Here is a 9765-nt window from a genome sequence, read left to right on the forward strand (position 1 = left end):
TACAGCACCACAGTCACTCCTGTGTGAAGGCTGACAACCTGCACACTAGGTGTTACGTCAAATCGTGTGGCCGACTGTGATGCTTATTTATCAGTGTTTGTCTGGTTAGCTTGTGACTGTTAACTGACATTAACTGCTTTATCGTACTTCCTCAGAAAGTCTGTGGTCAAAAGTTATTTTCCAAGAGAACAATGAAACTGTTGCATATGTAACTGGGACAAAGAGAAGTATAGAAGAAAAAGAGAAGTTATAACAACTGCCACAGACTCAGTTAATTAATCTTCTGGCAAAAATTATGACATCATTAAAAAAAAAAACACAATAATCCTAAAAGCTGTGTTTTTATTAATGTAGTGCCTTTTATATATATATATATATATATATATATATATATATATATATATATATATATATAAATAATTAGGCAGCCATGATTGAGAAAGTTTTTGTCAGACTGTTTTTATTAATGTAGTGCCTTTTTTTTTAAATAAATAATTAGGCAACCATGATTGCGAAAGTTTTTGTCAGACGAATTTTTATAACCCTGCAGGAAGGGTAATATAATAATGTTAGAAAGGGGCAGTTGCTGGACTGAGACTGGGGTTAGTGAGGGTCTGTTTGGGTTGACACTGATCCGTGCTCCCCCAGGTGTGACAGCAACATGTGACATCACTCTGTCTGCATGCTTCAACAGATTACAAACCCTTAGAGCCCCATCAGGATTGACTTTCAGTGATTCGGGTTTCAGATGAGGTTAACAGTGGTCTCTGAGCCTGGGGAAACATGCTGTAGTATTTCATGATGTGAAAAACACAAATCTAAATTTCTTTGTGTAAATGCCATACTGTAGTGGTGAATTGATTGACATGCATAGACCTTAGATACGCAGCAGTGCCTCCCTGTGTCCATGAAGACTAACCACACATTTGTGATGTTTGGATTTAGGGAGAGTTGTTATTTTTCTTCTGGTGTAATTTTACCTCTTCAGGAGGGAAACAGTGCAGAAGCTGACGGATATCGTTGTTATAGAGAGTCTCCCATTTGCAACGTGCCCAGCTCACACAGTCTTCCCAGCTCTTTGGACGTTGTCCTCCAGCTCCCATGTCCTCCAGGCTGCTCCACACCCCTCCAAGAATCTCTAGGGCCTCAGCGTCTCCAAGGCCCAGAGTCCGCTCTACAAACCCTGAATCCCTGTTGGAAACAGAGCAGCAATTCCTTTTTAATTCAATGACAGAATTCAGGTCACAGAGGGTAATAATCACTGGCTGTGCAGACAGACAAGACACAACAAGTAAAATCTACAGGTATAATATGCATAGCACACTCTGTAGGTCCAGAATAAAGGCTTTGAGTGTTTTCTCAAAACAGTGCTTGGCTGTCATTTCAACTGTGGAAACATTTGACCGGGAGGGAAAAAATGAGGAAGGTCTGCTGGAAAGAATCACAGAAGTGAATAGCTAAACAGATATTTGTGTATTGGCGTGAAGAGTTGTTAGTGACTCAAGAGGGGATTTCTTTGACTCCTGGCTGTGGACTCAGAGACAGAACAAGGAAGTGTTTACTAAGTTTGTAATGTACTGATCAGTGCAACTCTAAAACCCCTGTGCATAGGCAGTTCTTGCACCATTAACATGTGCCAGCTCACCGTACACTACCTGACGCAGTGGAAACAAAAAGGATCTGCCTCCTCTGCATGGAATTACTCCTGAACAAGTTTAAACAGGAGTCATAGATTTGCATCAAGCTGTACGGTTGGGAAATCTAACACATCAAAACTTGACTTGTTCCTTCAATAAGCTTATTAAATAATTTGCTGCACTATGACATGTGGCTGATCGGCTTCATTAAAATGTCCTGAAAGGTTGATTGCACTATAAAGAGGTTTCAAGAAAAAAAGAGGTGATCAGAGTTTTCCTAAATACATAAACATACTCTTATTTCTACAAATCAGTCTAATATGAGAAACTATAATGGCTGTATAGACTGGCATAGAGAGGTACCATTACGTATCATTCACGATGATATTGCTATCATTTTTAATATGATGAATAAAATCCATAATGTGATAACGAAAATATTCTGATGTGTAATTTCTGTGTAATTTAGAAGAATGGCTGAAAGGTGGAGCAGTTATTTTCAAAAAGGGGGGTGACTTCACTATTGTGTTTACAAAAGGACAGATGTTCAAGTACAACAAACCACAGGAATATGTGATACACAATGTGAATATTTGAAGGCAAACTGTTACCATCTGTTAACTGTTATCATAACTGTTTTGAAATCGTCAAGATTCTCATTAGCACAGAAAGACTCTTAGATATTGTGATATTCGTTTAGGGCCTTACTGTTTACTTCTCCTGGTAACCACCTTTTCAATTTCCTGCATTTCTGCATTTTACTACTGTATTTTATTTCTTAAACTGCACTGCAACTTTTATTCAAATTTTAGCTTGTTTAATGTTTTAATGAGTGTTTTTAATGTTTCAATCAATGTTCCTAATTGTTTTTTAAATTTTCTTTTCTTTTGCCTTGTGTTTTGATGCTTTTAATGGTTTTATGTGAATCAGTTTAAATTGCCTTGTTGTTGAAATGTGCTATACAAATAAACTTGCCTTGCATTGCCTTCTGCTCTAGTGCATATTTTTTGCTTCTCTGTGAAGCCACAAGAAAGTGTGTAAGTACTTAACAATGAGGTGGATTATGTCAAATCTCACTAAAACAAACAGAGACACGTTTCACAATATGGCTGGATTAGGAAGGCTCCGGGACTCAGGGCTCAGACACAGTTTGGGCCTGCGTGCTCAAATCTGTCACTGATGACCGTACATTACATTCAATGGTTTATGGTAAGCTCAGTACATTGGGTGTTTTTCATAAAATAACAAGCTTAAGGATTCACAGATGACTTAAATCTTATAATTATAATACAGTACAGTTGCTGGCAAATCCATTTCACATGATATAATACTTTTTCTGCCTTTATTTAATCTCTTTTCAATCTAGTAGATGTTTCTAAACCAAAAAGGCTTTGATTAGTTGAGAGAATGCATCTGTTATTAGCAGAAAATGGTGGTCGTGCTGCTGTGAATGATATATTCCAGACTTGGCAAGACAGAGTATTCATGTAATTTTTACTAGTAGTTTACTGGTAAAAGACAACCACATGTTTTCCTGTTTATAAACCGAAATAATGAGCTTCATTCAATTTTGTAGGTTTACTGGAATGCTTTGTAAAGAGCATGGAAAAGCATTGTAAAATGAGCAAATTAAGTGACAGCAGATTGGGACCAGATTTGTCACTTGTTATGGAGGTGAAGGTAAATCACACAAGGATGGCATCATATCTTACCTGAAGAAGAGATTTACATTTTCAGGTGTTTGTTTAAACAGTCCTTCAAACTGGTCTCTGGCCCACTGAAACAATTGTAATGTCAAGTTAGTGTAAAGATAGCCTCTTTACTTAGTAAATTATTAATATTAACATTAGCTATCAACAAACATTGTTAATATCTAGTTGGTTTTTTTTATACAATCAGTAAAATTAGAATTTATATAATGTGTAAAAAAAACACTAAATAACCAGAAAAACAGAAAACCTTTTATACTATACAGAATTAATATATTACAGCAGTCAGCAGTAATAAATGTATCTTTTTAATTGTTGGTGTGGATTCATTTATTGTAGGCATTTTTGAATGACAATATGTCAACAATTATTAGATTAACTGTCATGAAATGTGGCACAGACATGGATGAGAAATCCTACTGACTTTAGTGATACTGAGATCTGAACAGTTAGATACTAAACCTGAAGCCTGCCAAACATCATAAGTATGTTAGCACGCTGACGTTAGCATTTAGGTCAAAGTATCACTGCACCAATTGAATAAAGTCTCACTGCAGAGTATTGCTGCATTGGACTAGAGGTTTCTCTTTTTTTTTTTTGCCCCTAAATGTGTGTAGATAAAATGGATGCACCATATATATAACAGAAAGAAGTTCATCAGCTGAACATTCTGAATATTAATGTGTCTGGTCATTCAGTTATACAATTTCGAGTAACGTATTTAATTCATCAATGTAACTATAACAAAAATCAATACAAAGCAGAAAAATATGTACCTGCAGTGTGTGCTCGATTCGGTGAGGGAAGTTCTTGAGAGTGCACAGTGGAAAGGTATTACTGGAGCTTGGTGTGACCGGTCCATAAGACTCAGTCAGGTGAGGCACAACCACCAGAGTATGACCCTTGCTTCCAAGAGTTCCTGCCTCAAGCAACGCCTTCTGGTATTGGACGCAACGTCCATCGAGATACACCCCTGGGCAGCAAAAAGAGGGGTTTAACACTTAAAAATGTACTTTTACAATCATTTGAAGTTAACATTTACAGTACATATATTGTACAGATACAGTGGTAATGAGAACTTTATTTAATAATGGTTAGAACAGAGTAAGTGTCCTCACTAGCTTCCACATTATCCAGGGCTGCAGCCACTCCATCGAGATCCTTGAAGAAGTTGTAATCATACACGCCTTCACTGTCGGCGTCCAGACGGTTCTGATGAGCGGTGATTTTCACATGTGGGTTCATCTCACGCACTGCTTTGGCTGCAACTTCCGATTTGGGTTTCTGTTCGGGGGGCAAGAGAGCGAATAGTGTGTCTGGGAGATAATGAATGTGAGCAAATCATACACATACAACAAGGGTAATTACAGAAAAAGGGAGAATTCAATGAAATATTAATTTAGTTAAAATTAATATCTAGATTTGTTACAGGATCATTTTGTGAAACTGTTCAAAAAAAATCTGTAAAAACACGTAGAAGACATCAACAATTTATAGGCTGCTGGATGATTATTATAATGTCAAGACACTGTTCAGGGTATCTCGCTGGTCTCTGTAACAGTTGAAACAGCATTTCAGACACTCAGAGCAGTTGAAGATTTTTTTTTGTCAACAAACCCACACTGGCTGTTTCACTATGTTACGTAAGATGTTTAGGGACTGATACAGTAGTTGTTTACTTAGAAATGAGAGATGGACTGTCTGATATACTCTTGAATTTAGCTGCAAAGCAAAACAATCACAACGTGGAGGCTCTGTGCAATCTGACACAAGTTGTCTCAGACTGTCACGATACCTCCACCCCCCCGTCCTGTCCCATTCGTAAAGTCCTTTGACCATTCCACTTAACCAGCTCGAACAAGAACCAGGGAGCTGTGGTTCTGCAAAGATACTACTGCGTGGTTTCTCACCCCAATATCCGGAGACCTGAACAGGAACTGGCGGTTCAAGTTGGATCTTTCGATGAAGTCCATGTCTGTCACAGTGATGTGCCCCTCTTCTCCAGCACCAAGCCCAATAAGGGCAAAGTTTTTAAGGAGCTCACACCCAATAGCACCAGCTCCAACCTTAAAAAATGACAAGAGTATACTTTGTCAGACTAAATGTATACTTGCTAATGCAATGCAAATTGATGTCAACAAAATAAATCTCTATTTTACAGTTGTCTTTTACAGTGTTACAGAAACTCATCCATCTGTTGCTGTATGTTACGTCTTCAACTTCCTGTCGCTTTGTATGCAGTTTCCACTGTTTTTAACGAAATGCATACATTGGCCCCCCTAACACAAATATGTACAGTAAAAAATAACACTTTTAAAGGAAACAGAGACAGGGCTTAGCACTCTATATAACAACAGGTCAGCACTGGCAGAAAATGCCACCTGAATCACAGCCATTTCCTGCATGTGCCATCATTAACACCAGATAGGATCAAACACAAACACAGATGGAGTTCCTGCATTCCAGTGCAGAGTGTGCCATCTGTTGGACAAACAACAAATCTGTCCTTACCAGGAAATACTTCTGCCTTTCAAGCTTCTCCTGGAACGCTGATCCAAATACAGCAATCTGTCCGTCGTACCTTGTGCCTCTCTATGAGAGAGAAAACCAACAGCAGATAAATCACAGCAGATTTTTTTTTTCATATTAATACGTCTAATGGACTGTTTGTTTGACAGCATGTGAATGGGTAAATTAAGGGATTCTTTTGACATACTGCTGAAAATGAGCACTCAGACAGTCGATCCTCCTCTTCAGGGAGGCACTCCAGGGCATCAAAATATAGCCACTGCTGAAGAGGTGTAAATCTTCCACTACATGCCTGCCAGGATATTACAGAGGGCACAGAACAACACATAGTGAGCTTGACTAAAATATTGTGAAGATAAACTGGACATACAATACACATTTTAACTTTTTACCTCACCTTAATAACTTCCTGAGCAGCCAGGCCTCCCATGAAAGCATTCATTGGAGCCAGATCCCCCCGGGCTGTGTAGGACAGGCTTCGCACCACAGCCTCATCGAGGTCCAGCTGTGCAACTGCATTCAGCTCTCTCACAATGGTAAGCAGGGAATCTGCATCTGCCTGTGGGAATTAATCACCAACAACAAGTGAGTGTAAAAAAAATCCTGTAAACTGCTTCATGATCTTACTACAACACAATCGCTGGATTAACAGACCTGAGACCAAGACTGAGGGAGTCGCTGTTCTTTCTTCACAAAGTTATGAAGGGCCTGGAAAGCCAAGTGCAGGGTGTCATGTCGTGGTATTTTTCCATAGTCAGTTGGTGTCAGCTGATGGTCCTGTAAAGCCTCACTCAGTGGTTTCTGCAATTGATATAGTTGTTATTGTACATTCAAAATGAGTATGCTTTCTCAAAGATTTATGTTAAAACAAAATTTTGGTACTTACAAAATTTAGCTTGATGGACTGTTTAACCTCAGTCACTACTCCCCCACGTTCATACTCAGAAAAAGCTGAAGTGTCACCAATGCTGAAGGAATACGGGCCTGGTGATTGACGTGTAAAATAACAAGCGGATATTAAGATAAATACTTCTCATTACACCTTTTAATTTCAGCTGGGACACTCCTAAGAGAAGATGAAAATGCTGTGAAAAGAATGCCATGTGAAGGGCTGGAGTGTGGCTCTTGAGAGTTACAAGAAATAAACTGCAGAAAGACAAAGCTGGTAAAACAACACTAACCACAGTCTTTGATCTCAACGGGGCCGATGCTGTTGAGTGTCGTCATGCCTTGGACTTCAGAAAAGATAACTTTGGTGCCATCTATCAGTCTATGATTCCGGTCTTCATTGCAGAGCACCACTCCAGGATTGTCCTTAAATAAAGTAATGTGGACAACCTTCAAGTCATTGTGCAGTTTTCTAACAAAGCTTATTTTCAACACTTTTAGAACCCTTTCAAAGACAATTTTGTTTAGGAAGTAATTCGATTTTGATTAGAAACATCCATCTGTTAGTGTGTCCTGTATATATTTGGGTTTCCTCCCATGGTATGTGTTAATGATAGACAAATTACATGAAGTGGCAACTCTAAATTACCAGTAGGTGTGAAAATTGTCTTATCAGGATAAGCAGGGTTTAAAAATGGATAGCTGGACCCATGAACAAATAGATAGATGGTTTAGAGAGACGTCTAACAGCTCAGTAACTTAAAATTTTTTTTAAAAAATAAGGAAGGTATTACCTTAGTGATATTTTGTATCATCACTGATGCAGGTGTCTCTCCATCCTGGTCCAAGACCTCAAACTCCTCTCCAAAGTCACAGAACAACTGACTGCAAATGAACCACAGTGTTTTCACTTCTGTCTTACTTGCACTAATTATATTTAATGAATTCTGAAAGTTTGTCTCACCCACTTACCCACAGAGTCCTTTGGTGTCTACCACAATCAACTTAATTCCTTTTGAATGGCAGAGATTCCCAAAACGCTTCTGATCATCCAAAGAGGAGTTAGTGAGGACCACCACCTGGAAAATGACAGCCCCCTTCTTCTCAGAAAATGTTTTTGCTGTTTTGTTGTTATTCTAACATGACATCGCCATTGTTAAGCAGAGTTGTGTGTATGCTAAGTTGGACACTATATGTCTGTTTTCACTATCATTTCACAAAGGGGCGAAGTTTTTCCGTGCCAATCGAGAATTATTTAAAAAAAAATATATATAACTCAACCTTAACAGATGTCAACATGAAGTCTTTGTGCACCATTAGTAACGATCTCAAAGTACCTGAAATTGCAGAAGCAGGTCCTCATCCAGTGGCCCTCTGTGGGCTGACACACACACATGCGGGTTTAAGGCAGACAACTGTTGAAGGGAGCATGTGGCTCGGTTTTGACCCAGATAGGACTCCTTCAGGAAAAACTGGTGGGAAAATGAAATTACAGGTTGAAAAGACAATCTCCATTGAGTTTTTGACTGCATCACAGTCTTCATCAGTAAATTGAGTTCGGTCAGCTGTCATGAAACAGTGATTGCTAAAAAGAAACTAAAACTATTACTACTTCAGAATGAAATAGATAAATTATACACTGGCGCTGCTAAAGGAGCCACGATCCAGAGCAAGATGGTTGGAAAATAGCAAAAGAAAGAGCTATTTTTTTGTATTGGAAAAACGTAATTGTAAAAGAAATAATATTTCTAAACAGAAAATAAACATCAACATCAGTACCAAACCCAAAGAAATAACAGAACACGTAGGATATTTCTACAGAGAATTGTATAAATCTAAATTTAAATCAGAATACAGCCAAAAACGTTTTTAATAATGTTAAAGAATATCCTTCCACATCAGAACAGTATAAAACTAATTGCGAAAAACCTACCTCAAACCACGAATTTGTGCAAGCCTTGAAACATGAAAACTGGAAAATCAATTGGGATTGCTGGATTATCTACTAAATTGTACTTGTGTTTTTGGGAGATTATTGAAACTCCTCCAGTGGAAATGGATAAAGGTTGCATTGATAAGAAAGAAATGACAACAACAATGAAACAAGGATTAATCAGTTTGATACCAAAACCAAATAAGGACCCTCTATTAATAGAAAACTGGAGACCAATCACACTCATAATGCAAATGTTTTGTAAGCTGTTGTTGCTGTAGCAGGAAGTTATTTACTAAAATGGCAATTTATTCAAACATGTTCAAAATATTTGTTTATGTATGTGAGTGTGTATGTGTTCATTCAGTCATTCAAACAGATAAACACCGCTGTCATTACCTGAGATGAGAGGTCGGTCCAGGCTGCCTGACCTTCATCCTGGACGGTGACAGACTTGACTCCGGACAGGATCACATTCTTGGCTATCTCTACACCCAGACCCCTCATGCCCGCTATGAGGACATTGGCTGTGCCCATCCGGTGCATCGCCTCATGACCCAGAACATACCTGAGCAGGTAAGAAACAACAAGTGGATCTGTGGTCTAAGCAGCTGTCTGAACAGTTGAATCGTTCCGTCATTAGCAGTATTACTTACAGTTGACGAGAGTAGAATCCTTCATCTATTTCGCCGATTGCTGTCATTGTTGCACCCACAGTTTCCAATTTGAAATCAGCCGTGTGAACTGAGGGCTACGCTTGATTAACACCTTAATAAAAACAACCGGACAGGCCAAACCAGGAACAGAAAGTAATCCAGTTGTGTCAGAAACTGATATGTTTTAAAAGAGTATTTCACTTTCGTTTCTCTGCGAGGTTTTTTTTGTGCCAATAAATACTTGTTGTCTTGTCCAGTAGAGGGCGACTCAGCGCTGTTTATCGAGCTGTAACCCCAGTTCACAGGTACGCCATTGAAAATCTACATTATTTTAGTGCTTTCAAGTTTACAGTCTACTGCTTTTTAATGTAAGTTGTAAGGTAACTGCAAACTCTTTCAGTCTGACTGAAATA

At 38.6% G+C, this 9765-nt stretch overlaps 1 protein-coding gene across 1 annotated transcript in view; it reads right to left on the bottom strand.

Moving 5' to 3' along the window:
• The window catches only part of uba7 (ubiquitin-like modifier activating enzyme 7), a 37189-nt gene extending 27668 nt beyond the window's left edge, over positions 1-9521 (bottom strand). The window contains exons 1-16 of the mRNA XM_069144852.1: positions 9353-9521; positions 9096-9264; positions 8101-8235; positions 7736-7842; positions 7558-7648; positions 7057-7189; positions 6762-6859; positions 6530-6676; positions 6273-6434; positions 6063-6167; positions 5858-5938; positions 5257-5412; positions 4465-4630; positions 4123-4319; positions 3350-3414; positions 981-1191 (exon numbers count right to left, since the gene is read on the bottom strand). Coding sequence (XP_069000953.1) covers positions 981-1191; positions 3350-3414; positions 4123-4319; positions 4465-4630; positions 5257-5412; positions 5858-5938; positions 6063-6167; positions 6273-6434; positions 6530-6676; positions 6762-6859; positions 7057-7189; positions 7558-7648; positions 7736-7842; positions 8101-8235; positions 9096-9264; positions 9353-9399 — 2070 coding nt within the window. The 5' untranslated portion in view covers positions 9400-9521. The remainder of the gene's footprint in view (positions 1-980; positions 1192-3349; positions 3415-4122; positions 4320-4464; positions 4631-5256; positions 5413-5857; positions 5939-6062; positions 6168-6272; positions 6435-6529; positions 6677-6761; positions 6860-7056; positions 7190-7557; positions 7649-7735; positions 7843-8100; positions 8236-9095; positions 9265-9352) is intronic.
• Positions 9522-9765: the final 244 nt, after the last annotated feature.

The sequence above is a fragment of the Embiotoca jacksoni genome, unplaced genomic scaffold (genome assembly GCF_022577435.1).
Source record: "Embiotoca jacksoni isolate LCO1_2020_lvr unplaced genomic scaffold, fEmbJac1.0.p SCAF_1, whole genome shotgun sequence".
NCBI classification, from domain to species: Eukaryota; Metazoa; Chordata; class Actinopteri; family Embiotocidae; genus Embiotoca; species Embiotoca jacksoni.